Below are 25,618 nucleotides of genomic sequence, written 5' to 3'. Positions count from 1 at the left end.
GTTTTTGATATTGTACATTCAGAGTACTTTTATGGTGTCTGTTATTTTGATCACAGATCGAACCTTATAATTCCATGGCCAGGAGTTACTTTTGGTGTTTGCGTGCCCAAACTTATCAATGCTATCAACATCTTCACAGGAGATATACCCTCCTGGAAACCAAGACGACAATGCAACCTTGAGTCACCAGTGTTTCATCTCACACCCGCTACATAAAACTAGCAGTCATTTCTGAGATTTCCATGGAGTTGGGTGACAATGGGATAGGATGGACGCAGGAGCAGATGAGGTTGTGTGAAATTGACATTTGAAGGCCTCGAGGCTCACCGGCGTAGTCCGGGTCGACATGCGGAGGGTAGAAGCGGAAGTTGATGAAGAAGGGGATGGGCACTCCGAACTTGAACCACTCCACCACGTAGGGAGCCTGCTGGCCGTTGAGCGGGTGCGACACGTCACATCCCAAAATCACACTCTCCCCTGAGCGCGCCGTCACAAACTGGGGCTCCTCTCGGACTCCGTGGGCACCTGGGGGGAAGGGGGGGGGGGGGAGGGCGGTCAGTGAAAAGGAGGTGTAGACCTGTGGCCCTTCCTCCAAAGTTTCTAATATCCATTACCTAAAATGAAGGTACTGTATTAGGGGCATTAGCAGCCGTTAGTAAATAGTGTGAGACAGAGCGAGGCTAGAGTGTGACTTCAGTGTCAACAAATGCACCCGAACTCTGCAGAGCTTGCTGCTTAGCAACCTGAAAAGAGAAAAAATACTTGCATTTAATTGAGACAAAATTAAAGTGCACCAAGCCATAGTGTGCAGAGAGCCTCTGTGTAAGTCTAGAATTGTCCACCTTCCAACAGAACAATGTCTTATTTTATCCAGTAAAGAGAAATGTCCGAATTGCATCAAGCCCGAATTGCGTCAAAAGTTGAAATCGGATCTCAAATAGGATTAAAGCTACTTTGCTACATTTAAGTCTCTGTTATTCTTTGTTTCTCACTGTAAACCACCAAAGCTTACAGCTCCTGAAAAGAAGCAATACTTGAGCAGTTACACATCGCATGCTTAGATCTAACATTCAAAAACCATCTGATGGACACTGTACATGACCAACCACTGCCTTAGGTTTCATTTTAATTTCAGCGGATGAGCGATTGATGCCATTTTCTTTTCTTCCCGAGGAAGCTGACCTTTTAACAGATGGCTAAACTGACAGCACACAAGGAATGCCGGTGGCAGCCACAGGAACGAGAACGAAAGATATCCATCACACGCATGAGCGTCCATCACCCGTCCGAACGTCCAATAAAACGCAGCGTTAGGGTCAGATCGGAAGGCCTTTACAGCACCCAATCGCTCAAGCTGCAGGCATAAAAACTAAATAGCATTATCCCGCTACTTGCTAACCTCCTGGTGGTAGATCCATAAGATCAATGGCGACGCCACGATTTGTCGTCCGCTCTGACTATTGACCCAGGGGCTAAATCCGGGCTTCTCGGTGAGGATATATGGGCAACAATTTTGGCCCAGGGGGGTAGAGGAGATTGGGGCCAGATTCTGGACAGATAAAAGTCAGTGTTTGTGCCTCAGCAGAAATGGTGACCCCATGAATGGATTTTCACTGTAGGCTGCTGTGTCATCCGAGCTCATGATATTCCACGTCGGTCACAGTCAGCAAGAGCGAGTCCAGCCTGCTTCATTACATTACATTACAGGCATTTAGCAGGCGCTCTTATCCAGAGCGACGTACAGTTGATTAGACTCAGCAGGAGACAATCCTCCCCTGGAGCAATGCAGGGTTAAGGGCCTTGCTCAAGGGCCCAACGGCTGTGCGGATCTTATTGTGGTTACACCGGGATTAGAACCACCAACCTTGCGTGTCCCAGTCATTCACTTTAACCACTACGCTACAGGCTGCCCTTCGCCTGCCCTGCTGATCCACTTTTACCAGGGGTCTGCTGAAAACAAACTGCTCAAGCTAGATTTTGAAACAGATGGTGGCTGGTTGACCAGTTCAGTCCAGCTCCCTGCTCAACATGGTTCAGCTGGTTGACCAGTTCAGACCAGCTCCCAGCTCAACATGGATTAGCTGGTTGATCAGTTTAGACCAGCTCCCAGCTCGACATGGATTAGCTGGTTGACCAGTTCAGTCCAGCTCCCTGCTAATATGGTTAACTGGTTGACCAGTTCAGACCAGCTCCTAGGTCAACATGGTTTGACCAGGCCAAGCTATGTTTTGAAACAGCTGGTAGCTGACTGACCAGCTACCAGCTCAGATAAGCTACCAGCACTAGCTCGTTGACCAGCTCATACCCAGCTAGACCAGGTTATGACCAGCTTGACCAGCTAAATTTTCAAGCCAGTCAAGCTATCACTGGATTTTACAGCTGGGGATGTTTTACATTCCACCGGTGAACTTGGGTGTTTGAAAGAAAGTCACCACAAAAGAAAAGGACTGAAACAAATAATTAATTTTAAGAAATCCCATTGAATTATTCCTTATTAAACAACTTTGGAAAGGGTTCAATTACATTGGGTTTGATAACTGCAAACTGACAGTGGATAACTGGCTGCTTGATGCTGTGCCAGTTGGCAGGTATAAGCAATATTCCCCAAATGGTTTCTACTCACCATTAAATTTATTCTGCAAAGCTAACAGTCAGTCATGGCCTTAAGAATCCAAAGTTTTCCAAAGCGTTTTTCAGAGTGAAACATTAGTGCCTTGGCAGGAGCTGAGGAACCACATAAAATCAAAACCACGTTCAACTGTCAATACACATACACGTATAGAGTCTGCGCGAATGGTGTTGAGGTAATGGAGCTCATGAGTGCCTCAGTCAGTCAAGGCACTCGCTACAAGCTGTGATGCAGGCAACCCAAAAATGTTCTAATAGAAAAGTAGGAAGAGAAATCGTAAAAATACAGAACCTGAATCAACCAACCGCCTGGTGGGCAGCACCTTCATGGCACCACAAACTACATAGGCTGGGACCTACAGGTTAGCTTCATTAGGCAGCTATAATCAGCATACAATGGGACACATTTCGTCTCGTTCTACCTGGAGAGGGTTGAAGGTTTCTGGTAGACCAGCTACCAACTCAGACAAGCTACGGGCACTACCAAGTGGACCAGCTCATACCCTGCTCAGCAGGCAGTGTAAGCTTTCCAGTTATACTGTGTGGCCTACATTGTGTGAAACAGACACTGACTTGCGGGCAGCTGCACCGCAAACCTCATCTCCAGTGTTCCTGGAGCAGGACTGAAAATGCACGATCAGCCAATGAATGTCTTCAAAGGCAATGCCCACAAAGCAGTGCTCTCCCAAAAGTATAACTTGATATGTTGTTTCATACCAATGACAGACAGATGTAGTTACATTGTAACTCTACGACAGCTGGGGCAAACTTTAAACATCTTAGCCCCTTAGCCAAATAATGTTATGACTCATAGCTCAACTGATATATACAATATATCTATTGTATAGTCCCAGGAAATGTTATTATTTTAACAAATACTTAATAAAGAGGTGAAATCATTAGAGAGAAAGGACATCTCATGTGCTGTGTAAAGATCTAATTTGCATAGCTTTTGCTAACTGCAAACTTGTTCAGAGCAGAGACATCACACACATTCTGTTAGCAGTAAAATCATAAGCATATCCTTTAATACTAGTGCTCTATTGTTATAGAAAACAGATAATACATGTTCATGATAATTTACTTTAACTGCAACCATGGGAGTAAGACTTCAGACCTTTTACAGATTAGAGGTGCTACCTGCCATCAACACTAGAGCAGTGATCTTCCCTCCTTCTCCATGAGAGCCACAGGTTCTGCTGGGTTTTGTTCCTTTTTTATGTTTTTATTTTATTTTATTTATTTATTTGGTTTTGTTACTCTGTGGCTCTCCGGGACCAGGAATGAAGATCAGAGGGCTAGAGGATATTTAAGTGTCATAAGAGAGCTGTCTGATTATGGCAATCAAAAGCTTGAGCATGTACACACTCATGCACACATACATGCATGCATGCACACGCACACACACACACAATATACTGTACATCACAGATTCAAAATCGACATTGTCATTTCAACCACCATGTTGCACAATATCACCATTTCACTGTTTACACTGCTCCCAGTACACCAGGAATTACATCCTGTACACAGAATGTCATTGTTGTATTCTTTCCCTGAACAAACCCATTTTTCTTTTGCAAGCCTCTTGGAATAAAGGCAGTTGCCATTGACAGCAAACCTTTAAAAACTCTTGAAAATACAGCAGGCAGGAATCCCAAAGCCACTTCAGATATCAAACTGAAGAGGAAGTAGAAAAACAGTTTAATCACTTTTGCGGCTCGTGTACTGAAATCTCGAACGAGCACAGCTCAATGCCATTAAAGTACAACAGTATGCAGCACGCTGTAAAGAACTGCTTGTATCTTGGCAGCGCCACAGAACCTGATTAAAAAGCCCATTGGGGTCAAAAACACCTGATATTGACAAAATAACTGATGTTGGAAAGGCAGCAATGGATGAGGGCATGATAGGGCACAGAAAAAATGAGAGAATATACACATCAGCTATAAAAATGGGCTTTCCAAGTAAGTGAAAAGAAAAAAAAACTCTCGATCGGTTTAGAAGTTCAAACAGATTGAATACCAGAACCTTCATTTGTCAGATTGCGATTGGCATACGTGATTGTTGTGCATGGGAATACATTTGCTTCCAATGCTTCCAACCCAACAAAATCACAAGAATTCAACACTAAGAACTTTTCATAAGCAGAAGGGAGCTAAACCCTTGACCAGAGGCGCCCAACAATGGTCAATCCATTTCTGGATTTTGCGCCAAATTCTGCTGTTAATGACAAAATTAAATCAATCATTTTCAAAGTCATAACGCTCCATTAAACTTTAGCTTAGCACCGTTTAATACTAGACAGAAATCCCTGGATAATCATCAAGCATGAAGTCATCAACACTACGAAAAGATGGCTGGCTCTGCTTTCCAAAACAGTGCATGAGAACCTGGAGCGTGTGGGGGGGGTTCCAACATCAGCACGTTCACAGAGAAGGGGGAGGGATAAACAGTGCTGTGGTTTGAGGGTGTTTGTTGCTGCAATTCCTTTCTTGACCGTTACGATGTATGTGTCAAAATAAAGCTCCAGTTCATATGGATCCTCTGGTGTCAAGGGACTCTTATATTATTATATATTATTTACCATGGATCTTTTTCGGTTCCTTGACTCCCCATCACATACAATACCAAAGAATTGGCAAACCCCAGCTCTAAACTCTACACAGACCCTGAACAGAGTCCAAATTACCAGTGTGGTAGACCTGAGAGAGGAAATTGCAGTCTCAGCAATTCTAAGGGGATACGCTCTACCCTGCACCCTTAGTAGACCTACATCATGCCTTTCAGCTTCCCTGCACTAATGGAAAACTTGAGGAATGGCTGTTGTGTGCCTTTGAAAGTTGCCCCAGCGATCCAAATTCTCTCCACACTGCTGCTATTAAAATGATATCCTCAGAAACAAACGTACTCCCGAGTGTGTGTGCGTGTGTGTGTGCGCATGTGTGAGCATGTGTGAGCGAGATACAGAGATATTTTGATGTGTCTGCTCTTACCACTAAGAGCAGAGAGAGAGCGAGAGCAGCTTAACTGTTACAATTAATATCCATAAATAGCTCTCGGGTCACAATGGCGGAGAGGGAGGCGGGGGAGCTGATAGGGCCCTAATTGAGAGGGATGTTGGAGGAGGCGCAGCTCCGCTCCTCCTGTCAGGATTTACGGCCCCATAAAGTGTCCGCTCCTCAGCGAGGGCTGATTGCCTCACCTCAACCCGCCGCCCGGCCCAGCCGCCGCTGACGGATATCGCCCCCGACAACCGTTTAAACAGCGACACCGCGACCCCTCGGCTGGCTGTAGCCAACCTGTCCCCGCCCAACAGCGCATAACCTAAAGTATGGCTGCTTAAACAGCGACACCGTGACCTCTTGGGCTGGCTTTAGCCAACCTGTCCCCGCCCAACAGCGCATACCCTAAGGTATGGCTGCTTAAACAACGACAGCGTGACCTCTTGGCTGGCTGTAGCCAACCTGTCCCCACCCAACATCGCATACCCGACGGTATGGCTACTTAAACAACGACAGCGTGACCTCTTGGCTGGCTTTAGCCAACCTGTCCCTGCCCAACATCGCATACCCTCGGGTACGGAAGAACTTCTTTGAGCTGCAGGAGATCCTTCAGGTCGAGTTCTGTTAGCAGAACGAGGGGGCATCGATGGAAATCCCGCACAGACATAAGGACGTTTTTTTTCCACATAGGGAGTAGCAGATATGACATTACAGGTATTTACCTGATGCTTTTATCCAAAGTGACTTATAGTTGATTAGACTAAGCAGGGGACAATCCTCCCTGGAGCAATGTGGGGTCAAGGGGTCAAACAGCTGTGCACACCAGGTTGAATCACCAACCTTACAGGTCCCAGTCATGTACATCAGCCACAAGGTAAGCTTCCAGGTCCCAGTCATGTACCTTAGCCACTAGGCTACCTTCCAGGTCCCAGTCATGTACCTTAACCACTAGGCTACAGGCTGCCCTAGTCATGTACCTTAGCCACTAGGCTACAGGCTGCCCCAGTCATGTACCTTAGCCACTAGGCTACAGGCTGCCCCAGTACAATACCACAATGAAATGAAAAAAGGTAGCAACACTTTTCAACGCCCTTCCCCACTAGATGTGGAACCCACGGTCACAATGTTTTCCTCTTCAACATTTAATTACAACGAGGCCGTTCTGAAAATGAATTACTGAAATGACTTTTGCTGGCTGAATGGATGAATGGATGAGTGTCTGTTGAGAGCTGGTAAAAAATAAAAAATAAAAAGACAAAATATCTCTGGGGAAAGCAGCAAATGTGCGTATATATGAAGCAGCTTTCAAAGGGGGGAAAAATGGATTAGTGTGGAATTTCATAGTTAAGTATTTAAACCCCCACTGCTGTTTAGATTAAGAAGGCACAAGCCTTTCTGGTTGGTTCCTCTGGGCAAGGTCTGGTTCTGAGCATCTTATCATCAGATGCCTGTAAAGAACCGCTGGCAGATGGTTGTTGACGGATCATCGTTCTTCTGGTCGGGCATTGGGTGAAGTTCACATTCTGCATCACCACGGTTACACTAGAAGACCCCAGAACGCAGTAAATCCAGAGCCCTGCCAATCCCAGCTGTCTGCCGAGGTCTGAGGTTAAACTGAAATATAATCCCCCGCTAAAACATCAGCGAATCCTGCAACAAAACTACAGATTTGCATAAACAAAAAGATGGATCCTGAGACTGCAAATTGTAAGATGAATAAAAGGACTATACAGTGAAACCAAACCAAACCAAACAAAGAGGAAGTGGCTTCATTGTGGTGTCTGTATAGGGGTATAGCCTCGTGACTAAAGTGCATGACTGGTACCTGGAAGGTTGGCGGTTCAACTTGGTGTGCACAGCTGTTGGGCCCTTGAGCAAGGCCCTTAACCCCACATTGCTCCCGCTTACTGTGCTTATTGTTACTGTAGCTACAGTACAGTGGCTTTACCGCATTAACTGTGCTGTAGACAGAAAGACTGTTATTGTACTGTACGCGTCTCAAACTGATTTCTGATTACATTTTTTATTTCTTCTTTTCATATCCCACCCCCCTGTCATAATTGCACTTTTTCTTTCTTGCTTTTTTTACATTTTCTTGTGGGAAGTTCTTTTCAGTTTGTGATCGCATTTACCACTCTAATCCCCCTTTTTTTTTTACTCTCGGCGGCGGTAATCCACTTTACCTGATTAGGGCCGCGCAGCCTCTCTGACTGAAAGGGAGCAGACGCAGTGAAACCGCTAAACTGCTCGCTAAACTGGAGCCTTGTTCAGCCTGTCACGGTGCCACTCCTGTCTGCCATTGTTTCCTCGCAGAGCTGCGACGCTAAAATGTAGCCCCCAGGCAAGGCTTTATTTAATGGCCTGGAAAGACCACGTGCTAACGCAGACTGCTACCAGTGCCCAGTGACGCCTGAAAATACCATGTGCTAACACTGACTGCTACAAGCGCCCAGTTACACCTGAAAAGACCACGTGCTAACACTGACTGCTACAAGCACCCAGTTACACCTGAAAAGACCACGTGCTAACACTGACTGCTACCAGCGCCCAGTTACACCTAAAAAGACCACGTGCTAACACTGACTGCGACCAGCGTCCAGTTACACCTAAAAAGACCACATGCTAACACTGACTGCAACCAGCACCCAGTTACGCTGAAAAGACCAAGTGCTAATGCTGACTGCTACCAGCGGCCAGTGACACCTGAAAAGACCACATGCTAACACTGACTGCTACCAGCACCCAGTTACACCTGAGAAGACCACGTGCTAACACTGACTGCTACCAGCACCCAGTTATGCTGAAAAGACCATGTGCTAACACTGACTGCTACCAGCACCAAGTTATGCTGAAAAGACCATGTGCTAACACTGACTGCAACCAGTGCCCAGTTACGCCTGAGAAGACCACGTGCTAACACTGACTGCTACTAGCGCCCAGTTACACCTGAAATAATTATCTACCTTTTATGTTCAAACATACGGGAAAACTATATAATAATAAAAAGGCGTAAAATATATATAATGGTTGCAAACTTGCCAGGTAGAGGATGCAAGTGCATATTATGCCCACTGACGGTAAGGAAGATGGTGAGGGAGGCCCGAATTCTAATTGCATACATTGGTTGTGTCTTGGGACCACCAAGTCTAAATCATAAACTGGAACCTCCATTCCAGCAAATTCTTTGGAAGGGTGGGACATGGCTCAGGCAGTAAGAGCAGTCGTCTGGCAGTCAGTCGGAGGGTTGCCGGTTCGATCCCCCACCCGGGCTGTGTCGAAGTGTCCCCGAGCAAGACACCTAACCCCCAAATGCTCCTGACGAGCTGGTCGGTACCTTGCATGGCAGCCAATTGCTGTTGGTGTGTGAGTGTGTGAGTGTGTGTATGAATGGGTGAATGAGAAGCATCAATTGTACAGCGCTTTGGATAAAGGCACTATATAAAAGCCAACCATTTACAAAGATAGCCCATATTGCGCACAATAAACAAAACCAAGCATCTGTGCTCGCATACCAGGCAGTTAAGGGATCAGCCCCAGCATACATCCAAAAGCTCATCAGACCCTACACACCTGAAAAACCTCTCAGTTCCGCTACCTCTGGACGCCTGGTACCTCCCCTTCGTCGTACCTGCACTTCCCGGTCACGACTGCTGTCTGTTCTGGCCCCACAGTGGTGGAATGACCTTCCTGCAGAGTGCTTGACCACCTTCAAGCGCAGACTGAAGATGCACCTTTTCAGGCTCTCCCACTACCTCACTGCTATAAATAGTGTAAGCTATGTGTATGCCATTTGTAATGGCCGTATTATTTTACTATTTGTGGTGTTGTAGTTGCTGAAACTGTGGATTTGTCCCTGGTTCTGATTTGCACTTTATTGTATGTTGTCCTGGATAAGAGCTTCTGCTAAAGGACTATAATGTAATGTAATGTAATGTAATGAGTTTATCAAACCTCACTGGAAGTATGACTGGAAGAGAATGCTGTGGTCAGATGAGACCAAAATTTTACATTTTCTTCATACACACCATTGATATATTTGGTGGCAAAAGTGGAATACATACAAGAGAAGCACACCATAGCTACTGTCAAATATGGCGGTGGGTAATTGATGTTTTTGAGATGTTTTGCTTTTTAACTATTTACACTATTTAAAATCAATGGCACAATGAATACAAGTGCCAGGAAATCTTGGCAGAAACTCTGGTCGCCTCTGCAAGGAAGTGGCGTCTTGGTCATAGGTAGATTGTCCAGCAGGACAATGACTCCAAGCATATATCCAAATCTACATGGAAATGGTTAAGTAAAAACAACAGCCATGTTCTGCAATGGCCATCTCAGTCTTAAATCCCATGAGAAACCTGTGGCCTGAACTGAAGAGGGTATCCCAAGGATATCAATGATTCAGAACAGTTCTGCATGGAGGAATGGTCAGAAATCCCTCCAAATGTTTCACCCGAACCAATTTAATTTGATCATTCTGTTTGTCGACAATCAGCTGGATCATTCTTTAATTTGCTATGCAGAAATGCAAGTATTAGACAAACTTTAAAGTATGCAGAAAAGGCTTTACACGTTCCATCAGCCATCTTCAAGAGTTCCTGCGTCCAAGAACTTTCTTGCCATCAAATGACAGCCAAAACAACTTGTTGATAATACACAGTATCCCCAATTTGTTAAGTGTAGCACCATCACATTAAATCAGAAATATGCTTTGGAAAACAAAGTGATGTTCACTTGGATGAATGCTAATGATGTCACCCAACAATACAACCAGAGGAAATCACTTAATTGGGGAGTCTTACAGTCCGTACAGCGACGATTTTGATTCTGCAGCGAAAGACTCTAATGAAGGGGTTTGTGGGTGTATCATGTATCAAAAGGGGAGGAATAATTAGGGTGTTGGATCTGATCTGTGCCAATGCAGTGGGAGTGGCCTTCAAGGTTTCCCCAACATTTGTTTCCAGGCAACCCAGAGGAGACGGACAGAAACAGCTCTGTGTGCATGCAGCGAGGTAGTTGAGCGCTGCGTGGCCTTGGTACTGTAGTCCCCTTGTTTCCCACGGCCCCAACAGGCAGGACAATATTATGGGACACTGGACTACAATTCCCTACATTCCACAGGTGATACATCAACTATGCATACCCGTCAGGGTGCATACACAATAACACAATAATCACCCAGCAAAAAGACTGAAAGCAACAATCCCCCGTATCCAGACATTATACTGTACTTGCAGCTTACTCGCATTTTAAAATGCATTTTGTCTACCTCAAGATAAGGTGGTGGGCGGCACGGACGGTGCAGTGGGTAGCACTGCCGCCTCACAGCAAGGAGGTCCTGGGTTCGAATCCCCGTCGGCCAGGGCCTCTCTGTGCAGAGTTTGCATGTTCTCCCCGTGTCTGCGTGGGTTTCCTCCGGGTACTCCGCTTTCCTCCCACAGTCCAAAGACATGCAGGTTAGGCTGATTGGAGAGTCTAAATAGCCCATAGGTGTGAATGGTGTGTGTGCCCTGCGATGGACTGGCGACCTGTCCAGGGTGTATTCCTGCCTTTCACCCAATGTATGCTGGGATAGGCTCCAGCCCCCCTGCGACCCTGTTCAGGATAAGCGGGTTAAGATAATGGATGGAAGATAAGGTGGTAAAATATTTCTGATTGGCTACGTGCAATTCAGAAGATGCAATTACATCACTGCTATTGTGGCTCAGTCCAACCAAGAGGGTCTATAGCGTAACACATGGGTTTCTATTACACTGCTTCACTGTTTGCCAGCATTAATATTTTAAAGGTTATTTTCATGAACACTGAACAATGAATGTGTTTCTTTGTGCTGACATCCACACTAATGGCCAGCTATGTGAACTTGAACTGTTCTGCAGGAACTATGCCAGTTTATAAAAGTATACTGTCTTTTATCCACTATAGCGACACCAAAATGGAACGCAAGGCTGAAATCGAGTAACCTCTGTCCTTGAACTCAACTTGGAAAAATAAATGTAAGTGTCTTTTTTTAATCAAAAATAGTTTGAAGAGTTCATTTAGAGATTGCTGGACTTGTCAGCCTGTGAAAGAAAAGCACTTTTTGAATCCAGTCCAAAGTTTATAAAATGGGAAGTTGATACCGAAATCTTGCAAAGTTAGGAAAGAATAACATGATTTTGAAAACCCCATAAGAACAATATGGAGGCTAAATTGTTGTATTTATAAAGCTGAGGAATGTAATCATTTTATACCTAAAGTTAAACTTGCTGGACCTAACTGTGCATTTTAGCTTCAGAAATTATTACTTTCAAGCAGCGGGTTCAACATAATATTAAACAATTAAACAAGAAAAGTAATGCATGAATAATGGCTCTGAGAATAATCATACAGTGCATGCTGGTTAATTGCTTCACTGTATAGCAAATCATTCATTACTCCAACACTGCAACACACGTTTCTCTCACCCCTTGATCCTCTGTATTACTTAAATAATGGCTTCCCTCCTCCATATTCACATTTCCACATGTGAAACTAAGTGGCATGAAATCTATGATAAAAAAGGCTCTACCATTGTCCATGAAATACCAACTCTTCTCTAATGAAAATAGATTTTCTATATTGGGGTGCTGGTACAAGCTTTCAGTATGAATGTTAACTACTCTTGTGTGAGGGGGATTTACAATTAAGATGGAGGTGTATTCGTGACCTCTGCCTCCAGTGCAATTGACTTTTTTTTCCTGTACTACAGCACCTGACATTGTTTTAATGATTCAGTGTGACAAAGTAGCGCAATGCCTTCAGGGCTTCCACACGACACTGCCATCCAGGGAGACAAAGATTGAATTTCACTTATCAAATTTATTTGGCATGTGCCATAGTTGCCCTGTAATTGCTTTCTGCCATTCAAATCTCATTGAGAAAAGCCGTGTTACTCACTGCCCTCTTTTCAAAGAAAAAGAGGCTTAAAGACAGCAAAGTGCGGTATTGTAAAGTCTCCGTAGCCTTAAGCTTATTATAAATACACATTATAAATACACATATTATAGCCATGGAGCACCATACTGTCTATCAAACTGCTCTTTATGACAGAAATCATATGAATGCTTGAGTGTGAATACAAAAAAGAAGCTGAAATGTCAAAATGGTAATATATAGAAGTAAAACAACAAGTAAAACCAAGGCATTACGTTTCAGCAGCTTTAAAAATATATATAGTAGTATCCAAATATAAGGCTTCACACTTGCTTGCTAATCAATACATAGTTAGTGGAAATCCATCTGGCTGAACAGAGATTTATGACCTAGTTACTGTGGATGGGACAGACTTGGTATAGCCATTAAACTCCATAAGCTCCCCCAGCTGTGTTCTTAATACAGATTCAGCACTACCATAAAAAGTGAGCAGGAACAGTGAAATTAAAAATGTCTAAATATCCCATTATTCCATATTCCATATTGTACTTGAAGCAAGATATGTTCTAATCATGTAATTCATGTAATTTATGAAACAGTTTACACAAACAATCCACATGGGCAATGCAAAGAGGTTCCACTCCACCTAAAATTGTGTGGTGCATGCAACAGAGTGTGTTGTATTCTTATGTGCTGTACAAGCAATTTAAATAAAATTCAGAATTTGTCTTTTTCACAGCAGGTTCTCCACCATTTTAAAGATTTTAAAGCTTAAAGTATAGTCTTTCTATCCCAATGACAGAACATAGCCACAAATTACCTGCATAGTGAAAAATAATCAGTGCTAATATTCAGATATTTTGGAGAATGGGTGCATCTTCCTGAAACCTAAAGTGCAAACTGTTGTACAAATAATTATGAATGGAGCAGCTCAATACTCAAATATTGAGGCTCAAACCACTAGTTTTCCACAGATATCTCTATAATTTGACATATATTTTGAAATTAGCCTTATTAATAATGAGTAAACTTTATAATAACTTTTATTATGCGCATCAGTACCTGATTACTTCCGATAACTGAATCTGAGGAAGGTGCTACAGTTATGAAAATGTGTCATTAAATATGTTCTAGTTCTCCTCAGTCTTTCCACTTTGTTCGTTATCTAGATTAGGCAACAATAGGCACATAGACATACGATTTATGTATGCTTATGACATGACTGTACATGACTGTTTTGTACATTGCATTAAGGCGTTATGAATGCTGAGGCAGGTCCAGTTCAGGTTGAGTGTTACCCATATTTTTCTCCCAGCTCAGGAATATGATACCTCGGCCTGAGTCCCGGTACTGAGAGAACCGACGATTGAGTTGAGTTGAGACCATGTCATCGACGCACGTGCCTACTGTACTATGGAGTACACAAGTGGTACGCAACTCAATACAATTCAATAGCAGGCAAGTGTGCTAATTCGTAACGTATTGCCCTACTAATGGCCCCACAATCCCTTCATGACATCACAATGAGACGAGGAGCACGGCTGGTCATTCCTCTTCATTTTTCTCATGGACTCGCCGACCCTGAGGGGTGTGTGTGGGCGGGTTTCAAAGACAGCTTACTATATTTAGATCTCAACGAGGCAGAATGACATTCTCTCTCCACTGCGGTGTGACACTGGTCCGCTCAGACGTACCTTTTAATTAATTTCCCGAGCCGTTGCCCCTGAAGACAAATGCCGTGTTTAAAAGCTATTCATACAGCCATTATAGAACAAGTGTCATCTCAACTAAACCAGCACTACAAGCACGCCGCACCAGAACTTTCTGTCTTTCTATTGATTCAAGTGGTTCCGTAAAAAAAAATAACATGAATAAATAAATAGTAATAACAAATTCTGTGGTATGCCGACAAAATAAATGAGAATTACTTTTAGTCCCACAAGGTTAAATGTTTGCAAATTACATTGTGAATGAAAAAAAAAATTAAACCACATTATATAAGTACACAAAACAGAACTGCCACAGCTAAAGAGTCATGACGTTTAGTTTCCCCCTTGGAAGAAATTGGTTTTTTTTTCCCAGGCCATTACCTGACTCTAGCTAGTAACGGGGACATTCACAGTGCTAGGTGACATGGGGGATTTCTATTGGCAACAGCAAAGTCAAACAGTGCACTTTTGAAAGCACAAAGCTCCACAGAGCAGAATCGAATAATGACCACCCCAGTGCTGACTGTGTCCGGGAGTCATGGAAGGACATATAATTAGCCTCAGTGTTAACGAGGAGGACGGGGTCTTGAGTTCATCCCACTACTCATCACTCCATAACTGTTCCTCCAACCTACTCCCAGTGACCACTTTATTATGCATTTATCAGACTTTCTTATTATTTGACTTATTGGATTTCTGCTGCTTAAGCCCATCCACATTAAAGTTCAACGTGATGTGCGTTCAGAGATGTGTGGTTATTGGAGTGACAGTCGCCCTCCTGTCAGCTTGAACCATCCTCTGACCTCTCTCATTAACGCATGTCTCGTGTTTTTGCCGACAGAAACGCCACTCAGTGGATGTTTCCGTTTTTCACACCATTCTCTGTAAACTCCAGGGACTGTTTTTCCTGAAAATTAGAGGAGATCAGTAATCAAACTCACTTTGATCACAGTTCTTCCCCATTCTGATGTTTGGTCACCTGAACCTCTTGACCGTGCATGCTTTAACGCATCGAGTTGCTCCCACATGATTGGCCGATTAACAAGCTGGTGTACATGGTCTGAACAAAAGCAACAACGGGGCAAGCACACAATCACAACCGAGGTTTTCCAAATTTGGAGAACAGAGAAAAAAGTCTAATCACATTAAGACTTACCGATAATCTTCCACAACACAGCCAAGCCTCCCATCAAAAAGCAATTGTTTTAGCCTCCAACAGTAGGCTTGAAACAGCAATAATCAAAACTCCTGCTAAAGACGGACAGGGCACACGCCTAAGAGCAGCATCAGATTCAAATCCAGGCTGAAGAACCGATAGTGCTGACCCAGCACCAATCCAGCTGACGTGCTGCCATGTCTTCCCAGGGGTGAATCCTTCCGACTGCGTTAATTAAGGCAATCCATTACTCAAAGAAATGACAGATTTGCATACACTCTTCTGATTAAATATTTCCAGCCGTGTACCCTGCCACGTGTCATATCTTTTGTGTTCTCGTTTTAAATCAATGGTTGCCATCTCCACGCACCGCACTGCATTGAACAGCCTTCAGGAATGGCATCATAGCTTCTTCAGAACAGGAGCGGGAGAACGGCAGGAAACCGCACGCCGTGAGAAGCTCCGCACATAAGACGCTCTCAAAATAAAATATCACCCCAGAGGGTACCCGATAAAACGGATATGTTCATTTCACTAAATCATTTGTGAATAAGGCACTCTCCTAAATACGGATACAATTTCTGTTATTAATTTGGTTCGTTTGTGCAAGAGATTTAAAAGGCTATGCATGCTGGATGGTACCACAGAGAATAGTGTAAAGCCGGTGTCGCATAAAAAACCTGCCTATTTATGAATATGCCCACATTTAACCGAGGTTTTACCTTTCAAAGTCAGAATTTCAATGGCGCTTCCATTCTGCCGCGTTAATTGTTCATTTCAACAGAATATAAACGTGTGGGTGGGGTGCAAAACAATCATCCGACATATGAATATCAGCATAATTTTTCTCCAGTCGCATTATACTGTTCGTCTGACAAGCATAAGGGCGGATAAATTAAGAATAATGTGTGGAGAGCCCAGGCGGTTTAGCGACCTCGTCATTCATCTTAATCATCGGATGGGAGCCGCGGCCATTCCCAGATATCGCTGATCCATATTACATTAAAATTAATGAATAAATATTCAGCTGGCATATAAACGCCGTCTTAAAATTCATGAGGAGAGATAACAGTCTGGAGGCCTGTTAAGTGCTGTTTATAAATCAAACATTAGCTAACCAAACTGTGAAAATAACCTATTAAAAAGAACGAAACGAAACGCAGGAAACACCCAAACCGGATTAAATGTAGCATTGACTAGCATCAAGTTTCCAAATTCCAAGCAGTAAAAACGCAGCAGGTCCTGAAGCTGCAATGGTCAGGGTGTGGAGCCCAGTAAATGCAAAATGTTCTCACAATGTTACTGGAGTGTTTTGTCAATGTCATAACATTGTCACTACTTGGCAGCAACATTATGAAGACATTCTGTGTTAGCTGGGAGTTGCCCAAACTGCACTGTACCAAAATTACAGTACATTGCAGTGAATATGTATATAACTCATTTTTTAACAAACCATAGGGGCATAAAAACAGTAACAATCTGTGAAATCTTGGTCGTAAGTTGGCCTCTTTGTCTATACTGTAAAAAAGGCACCGTAACACGTCCACAGTAACTTACTGGCAGTAGAGTTTTTTTACACCAATTATTTACAGTGTGGGCTAGGATCAATTCAAACGCACAGAATCGGCCGGACAATTTTGCCAGGCAGCTGTGAGGCGGTGACTGGTGGATTTGGAGGACAGTAGGTCAGCACATGTAGCACAGGAGAGAAGGGAGCTTCATCGTCAGCGCTGCGACGCTCTATTTACACCGCCGGAGAGCTCAGCGATGCAATTCCAGTTAAGCGCTAGGCGCAAGGGTACAAAGCGAATCATCACAGCAGAAAATTTGGCGGCAGGTACAAATGGATAGCTTACCGGATTCTCGTTTGTTACAATAAAAGGGTTTAAACAATTAATGTAAGGCAGTCATATTCAGTCAAATGTGAAACGGCGCAATTATGGCCTGAAAGAGACATTCTGCCATTACGTACCTTGGCTGTCGAGCAACTGGGCGGCCACGTGTGTGAAAGCAAACACGCGCTTTTATGGGTCATAAAATAGATCTATATCCAACCACTGCCACAACTACGGCGTGGCTGGAGACATATTGTCCATGTCAAGTTATCCTGGCTGTCTCCCCTGCAACTTCCCTCTGACAGCAGACCCGCTGAGAGCTGTGCAAATAGACAAGTATTAACTATTGACCACGTTGTAGTTATACAGATATACTACTGGTTTTGTATGTTTCTTCTTTGCTCTGGCAATAAGTACCATGTGTATTTCATGCACATAAAGCACACTGAATTGAATGAGAGAGAAAGAGAGAGAGAGAGAGAGAGAGAGAGAGAGAGAGAGAGAGAGAGAGAATAAGAGAGAAATTCTGGAAAAAAAAAAAAGTCTCAATCAAGTGCAATAGATAGTTGACTGTAATGCTTTGAAAGGACCATTGATTGATTCTGTTCAGCAGTGCCACTCTACATGCTGTTAAATCATGAACCGCACAAAAGAAAATGCACTTTAATACATCAAGGAATGTTTTGTTTGATTAGGGCAATTTTATCTGAAGGAAAGGAAAGTGCAAATGCTGACCTTAGAGCAGAGGAGGTGTCAAGCTGCCAACAATCTCATTTGGTTCCTAGGCTGGAGTGCATGCTAAAAAATGTGACATGCAAAAATGTGAAGAGATCAAAATTATGCCACGTCTTCACCGGTCAGGTTAGACCGACTCTGGGCCAGCTGACAAACAGTTAATGTCTCTGCTGCCACTCAAATCTCAAATGTCTGTAATGTTGGCAACCAGGAAAGCTTTAACTTCCTCACTCTAACATCTTATATGGGCGTGTCAGTTAGGACACATTACAGGGCTCATTTGGAAAGCAGCAGCAGATGCTGGCCGTCTTTCAAAGCCATTAAACTATCAACAGGTTTTAGCTTCCTCTGACCTGATACGATTGTATTTTAGCTTTCACTTACAGTGTATGCACATGCACTATCTCAGGAGGTATAATATGTCTCTACAAATTGCTTTGCAGTTACTTGAACCGTATGTTCTCGCTTAAGACCACAGATTCCCCCAATGGCCCATACCAACCATTTCTAAGCTAGAATGGCACCAAAAACTTGGGTATCAACTTAAAACACACAACTTAAAACACACACTAAAACTGAAATAAAACATCAACTATCGGAAGACTAGGGAAAGCATGTAGCTGCCATGCTGAAAATCTTGCTATGTCAGGTTGACCAGCTCCATTTTCAAGCTGGTGATAAAGCTGGTCTAGCTTTGGTAGTAGCTTGAGCTGGTCAAACCATGTCAAGCTCGGAGCTGGTCTGAAGTGGTCTGAACTGATCAACCAACTACCAGCTGTTTCAAGACCTAACTGATCAACAACAATCCCTGTAACTTGAGTTTGCATTTGATGATTGCAATATCAACTGTATATTATGCCATTCTGGCTCCCACTCACACATTACAGAAGGAATGATGGGGAGCATGTCTATGTTCCCACAGCTCTATGTTCCCACAGCTCTATGTTCCCACAGCCCTATGTTCCCACAGCTCTATGTTCAGTTGACTTCACACTTAGCAGGCTGCTTGCATGGGACCTGAAGAAATCCAGTGTATGTTTGTGCAATTTAGACACAGTACACGTTCAATTATCTATAAGTTTTTAATGAACAAGCAAACAAGCGAAATAAGAAAAGAAAAAAAACACTATTTATGCAGTTCACTTAAAACTGGAAAGGGCTCTACATCAGTACTTTTCAACCTTTTATGTGCCAGGAACGGGCATCTGCAAGTGCTGTCCTTTGAGGACTATTTTGACATCTAAATATATAAAGTTCAGTTTACACGATCAATAATAAACATTTAATTTTGAAAAAAAATTTAATCTTAGAAATGTGGGAACATAGGGCTGTGGGAACATAGGGATGACCCCGAATGATGATACCAATTGATTAATTCATTCATCTAGCTAAAGCTGTAGTGAGCTGTGGCTACTAGCTTGCAACCTTTCCAAACATCCAATTAAATACAGTAATAGCAAAGAGGCTTTTTTGATGGCTGAAAATGCATGTATATCCATACACCATGCACATCTACTGGTTCATCCAATGTGAGCTGAACCTGGCAAGGCTGTTAAAGCATAATTTATGGGAGGAAAACAGAGTAAAATTATCATGAAAAGAGGAGAGCATAATAGTACATAATCTGTACAGTTTAGGGTTAGAGTCTGTTTCAAGGAGCTGGGGCAGTAACAAGAGGAGGCTGAAATGTTAAAGAGGAGAGTGACTGCTTCAGCTACTGCCAACATCTATCATCGACATGAACATGGCCATGGCTGTCTCACTTTATCTTTCAGTGCAAATGGTCATAAAGAAACCCACATCTAAAAACACGAACACACACATACACGTACACATGCACCCAGATGCATGCAAACCCTGCTGCAAAATTCAGCTATGCCAGTTTAACCAGCTTGAAAATTGAGCTGGTCAAGCTGGATATGAGCTGGTCAACCAGCATGGCCAAGCTGGTCCTACAGCTGGTCTAGCTGGGTTTGAGCTGGTATTTTGGTAGTTGGGTAACTTGGTAGCTTGGTAGCTGGTCAACCAGCTACTACCTGTTTCAAAGCATAGCTTAAGCGTGTCAAAGCATGTTGAGCTGGGAGCTGGTCTGAACAGGTCAAACAGCTACCACCCATTTAAAGACATAGCTGGGAGCTGGTCTGAACTGGTTGTATCAAAACCTAGCCTAACCTAGCATGATGATTTGTAGATAACGTGATCGGAAGACCCATTTCTGAGTAACAAACCTGCTGTTAAGAGGTCAGTTAAAATGGCGGGCTGAAGCCGCGGCAGCAGTAGCATATGGCTAGCAGACAGATTCACTGCACTGGAGCTCCCTAATCATGGTCTGGAGGCCAGTTGCAGTGGGATTGGTCGAGGTGCTAAATCAGATCGGCGGGTAGTTTATGCCATTGTAAATCTGGTCATTAAGCACAGGCTATGGGAAGCACGCCCATAAAATGGAGGCAACAAACAAACCAAACAACGTCTGTAATTGAATTACCCGACCTTCTGCCTGCAATTCAGTTTGTTGGTGTACAGCGTCAATACCACAAAGTACAACTGCTTTCTCTGGTAGAATACTGTGGGAAAATTTCTTCCAGATCATAGGCTACATCATATGACACATAATCGAGTCTCTGCTCAACTGGAGACCTCCCACACCTGTTCAGATGTTGATTTTACCTCTTTCTTATAGTATTTGGCTGAGTATTCCCTGAAAATTGAACAGGCCCTTTCTATTAGGCTTGGTTGTGACTGAACCATCCTGTACACATTTTGCAACATATTTAGTTATTACTTTCAATTAATAGGAAATCCTGTTTTCTTTAGTATTATACTCATAAAGGTACAAGAAGTCTTAAAAGGCATTGTCACTGGGGCGGTACCCTATAAGTTAGGTACATAGACTTGTACCCCTAGCCAGCAATATATTGTAAATATTGAAAATATACTCATCAACATACTCATGTGAGAACACTACTCTTGGGGTATATTTGGGAAATTTGATGACCTTATTTCTGAGAGTGTAAGTAAACAGAAGCAAAAATTGAAGTAACAGATTTTATGCCTTTGTATTTGTGCCATTTTACTTCCAGTAACTACATCCTGGTCTCTGGGAGCTCTCCTCCCTCCTCTCTTCTCTCAGCACACACCCAGCCTCCCTTCTAGTTTCCATTCAGAGAGAAAAGAAATATAAAATAAATATCAACCTTGGATGAAGACATCTCGACGCGACGGCTGAGGTGATTTCACTTTTAACGGGATACATTTTTAAAAGGCTTCTCCGCCGGTCGCCCCAGGGCTTTCTCGGCTGCCTGCTGCCATGAAAGCCTAAAGATCTGGGTAACGTCTCTGTCAGCGAGACCCCTCTGTCAGCGAGGCTTAAAGGAAGTCCTCCTCTCCGTAAACCTCACTTCTCGAGCGCTGTTTAACGTTACCATAAGGACATCTGGCCTCTCTTACACACCAGCACAACACTAGCATATTAAGGAAAGTAGGGTAGGTTAGGCTAGAGTAGGAGAAACATGATGATGAATGACAGATATAAACTTCAAATGATCAAAAGTTCTTATGTTGACTCATCTGTCTTTCTTGAGTCAACAAAAAAAGAAAAAAGATCTACTTTCCCTGTATCCCGTTTCAGTAAAGTGTCTTTGAGAGAGCGTCTCTGCAAAAAGCAGCAGATACATATTTTTTTTAAAGAACGTTTTTAAAATTACATTTTAAAGTTTATTTGTCCTCTGCATTTGACCCATCTTAGTTACTGAGGATTAGTGGGCAGCCACAGTGCAGCACCCAGGGCCTAAACTCCAATTCTGAGGCCAGTGCCTTGGTCAAGGGCAATGGCAGGACCACACCTAAACTGACATGTCTTCTGCCGTAGGAGGAAACCGGAGTGCCTGGAGGAAACCCATGCAAACATAGGGAGAACATGCAAACTCTGCACAATGCCAGCCGGGACTCAAACCTCCTTCTAAACCATCGCACCACTGTGCCACCCAACTGAATACAACTGAATTGCATTGAGCTGAATGTTCCTGTCATCACAATGAATGTGGTCAAACATAGCACTCGTTTTTGATGGGACGTTCATCAAAACGCAATCTTGATACAAGACAGACCTTGGCCGCGCCCGTCTCTGTTTTCATAGCGCTATTGGGGGCCAGTGAGAGTGACAGACAGCCCAGCGCCCTGGCCGTCCATGGCCGTCAGCTCACGCGCAAGCCACTCGTGCACCAAGCAGTTATTATAGCCCTGCTGTCGAGGCTTACAGACTTATCACCCTGCCTTTCCGAACTGGCCCCGTATGTGTGTATGTGTGTGTGTGTGCGCGTGTGTGTGTGTGTGTGACTGTGTGTATGTGTGTGTGTGTGTGTGTGTGACTGTGTGTGTGTGACTGTGTGTGTGTGTGACTGTGTGTGTGTGCGTGTACGTGTGTGTGTGTGTGACTGTGTGTGTGTGTGTGTGTGTGTGTGTGACATCCGTGCGTGTGTGTAAGTATGTGTGTGTATGTGTGTGTGAATGATTATGTATGCTTACTTCCTTGTGTGTGTCTATTCACGTGTGTTTGTGTGTGCATGTGTGGATGGATGCTTAAGCATTTGTTTGTGTGTGCTCACATTGTGTGTGTGGGTTCCTCTGCGCACGTACACATTTCCGTGAGTGTACTGTAAGTGCGTGTATGTGTGCGCATGAGCGAGCTCACGTCTTTGTGTGCATTTGTGTGTGTGAGCGGACACACGACTAAATCCTGAGCTAAGTACAGGAGCAATGAAAGTGCTATTGACTGCTGGCTTGACTGATGTGTCCGTAAATGTCAGCGCAGAGGCAAATTGGGTCAGGTATCGATGAGGTGAAATCTGATCGTCTCCTTTAATGTTTGTGGATTGAGTGAAATATGATGAGCACTAACTGGAGGTCAGTCGTGCTGTCGGCAGTAACTACCACTGATAGTCATCCGTCTATCAAAGCTGTCTCTGTCCCTATGTCTCAAAGCTGCACTCGTCTCTACGGAGGCTCTGGAGTTCATTTTTACCTTCAGACAGCTGTGCCTGATGTCAGCTATGTCTCCTGAAGCAAAGCCCAAAACGTAGGCTATACACACTCATAGCAAAACTACAAATATCTCCCTACTGTACGACTGAACTGTTAAGTGAGTCTCACAGGGTTTAACCCTTTAAGGTGTAAGATCACACACATGATGTAATTAACTAGCTAGTATTCCAATCAGTAATTGTTTTGGATTCAGATACTTTTCTATGCTTGACTGAGCTTGTCTGGTGTATTGGAACCTGTGAAATACTCTCAAAAAGTGCAAACCCCGCCTTCTGATCATCTCGGTTGGCTCAATTGCTTCAATTGAATCCAAAACAATTACGTATTTGATCGAGGTCTGATTCCAATGGTCATGTAACAATCACAACTGGCAATTGAAAACAATTGAGTTTTAGACATAAAATAAAACAAATAAAAAATTCTGACAAAAAGGGTTAAACAAAATGGGTTCCATCACTCTCCAGTGGTGAAAGAGACTCTGCTGACCCCGAGTTAGAGCTGGACTCCCAATGGGGACGGGTCTCTGGGGTCATGTGATCACTGAGGCAGAGAGAGATACATGCTGTCCACAAACCTGCACTTTGTGTCATTTCTTTCAAAACCTCAAAAAAAACCACCTCTGTCTGTATGGCAGTTTATAGAGCCATAATCTATGTCAGCCTCCCACCGCCTCCTACCTCCCTGTTACTCAAGGTGCACACACACACGCACTCACACGCACACACACACACAGGAATACACATGAACACACACGTGCGCGCACACACACACTCACACGCACACACACACACACACACTCACACGCACACACACAGGAACACACGTGCGCACACACACACGCACACACACACACACACACAGGAACACACACACACGTGCACACCCACACGCACACACAGGAACACGCATGCACACACACACACGCACACACACATGAACACACAGGAACACACACACGCGCACACCCACACACACGCACGCACACACAAGAACACACAGGAACACGCATGCACACACACACTCGCACACACACATGAACACACAGGAACACACGCACACACCCACACACACGCACGCACACACAGGAACACACACACACACACAAGCACACACACATGAACACACATGAACACACACACGTGTGCACACACACGCGCACACCCACACACACGCATGCACACACACACACGCACACACATGAACACACAGGAACACACACACACACGCGCGCACACCCACACACACGCACGCACACACAGGAACACGCATGCACACACACGCACACACACACACACGCACGCACACACAGGAACACACAGGAACATGCACACACACACACACACACACACGCACGAAGACCGTAAGTTACTTCTGAGCAGCGCCATGAATGAGCCCAGGAGGACAGGGGAGAGAACGGCGGGTTGAGGGGGAGGGGTGCAGAGATGGAGTGACTGTGAGGGAGGGGGTGGCAGGCAGGCAGAAAGGCCCGTTTCCTGGGCCGAACGTGGGCCGGTGCAGGAGTACAGTATCCCCTGACCCCGGGATGAATATTTAATGGCGGCCGAGGAGACGGAATGGGGGGGGGAGGCTGACTCTGATGCACAGCTTTGGGGGCGAGGGGGGAGGGGGGAGGGTGTAAGCTGAGACCGGGAGAGGAAGCAGACAGCCAGGGAGACAGAGAGGAGGAGCAGGAGGGCAGAAACACCGTCCTCTCACCATCACGGCCGACGTTCGCACGGTCGCCGTTCTCAGCCAGAGCCAGGCAGCGGGAACGCAGCGGGAACGCAGCGGCTCCCAAAGACTGGCTGACCCAGTGCCGCTCCCGTTTTCGGTGAGCAGCGACGTTTACGTTCGATTGATAGACAAGCAGACTGCCTGTGAGTGTCCGCACAAAATCATTTTTGGAGGGGCAGAGTCCTTCTTCTGATTTCGGTTTCTGTCGTGTGGATGTGACCGACAGCACAGATCGAACGTTACCATGCCAATGCAGACTGCGACTTGTAGCCCTAAGGGCCAGTGTGTATGTGGGTACAGACGCAGGCCTAAGATATAACCACTCATTCCAAACCGGGAGAAAAGGATTACACGGATGATGTACGACAGTCGTTCTCAACACTGTTTCGAGAGAGGTATCGTACTGTAGGTTTTCGGCTCAACCACAATTCGGCAGACCAGATTCTATGAATTATCTCCAGCTGTTGAATGAGGCGTGCTTTGTTAGGGTTTGAGCGAAAACCTACAGTATGGCGGGTCTCCAGGAACAGGGTAGGGAACCACTGACGTGAGGAAACAATGGCAAAAACCTAGTATTGGGGTGTGAAACTTGGACCCCCTTGCCTCTTGCACTGTTTAATATTTTGGGTGACAGTGAGACTGGTCAGTATCGCCTGGCTAGCCAAACACACACTCACAAATAATATTTATATGTCTACAGGGACAGAAAGCCCTGGTAGAATTCAGAGGCAGTGAGAGGGGGGTGGAGAGAGCAAATCAATCCCACTGTAACTGCAGCGATCCCCCAGCTGAGAATTTTCAGCTAGCCTAGAGCTGCAGGAACCCAGCTACCTCCCATCAATTTCAATCAGCGCACAGGCCCGACTTCCAAAGGTCATGGCC

General features: G+C 44.5%; 1 protein-coding gene across 1 annotated transcript in view; it reads right to left on the bottom strand.

Moving 5' to 3' along the window:
* igsf9ba (immunoglobulin superfamily, member 9Ba) overlaps positions 1 to 25,618 on the bottom strand; it is a 122,683-nt gene that overhangs the window by 90,486 nt on the left and 6,579 nt on the right. The window contains exon 2 of the mRNA XM_061218032.1: positions 328 to 525. Coding sequence (XP_061074016.1) covers positions 328 to 525 — 198 coding nt within the window. The remainder of the gene's footprint in view (positions 1 to 327; positions 526 to 25,618) is intronic.

This window comes from Conger conger, chromosome 13, assembly GCF_963514075.1.
Source record: "Conger conger chromosome 13, fConCon1.1, whole genome shotgun sequence".
NCBI classification, from domain to species: Eukaryota; Metazoa; Chordata; class Actinopteri; order Anguilliformes; family Congridae; genus Conger; species Conger conger.
This window is presented reverse-complemented; position numbering and strand designations above follow the sequence as displayed.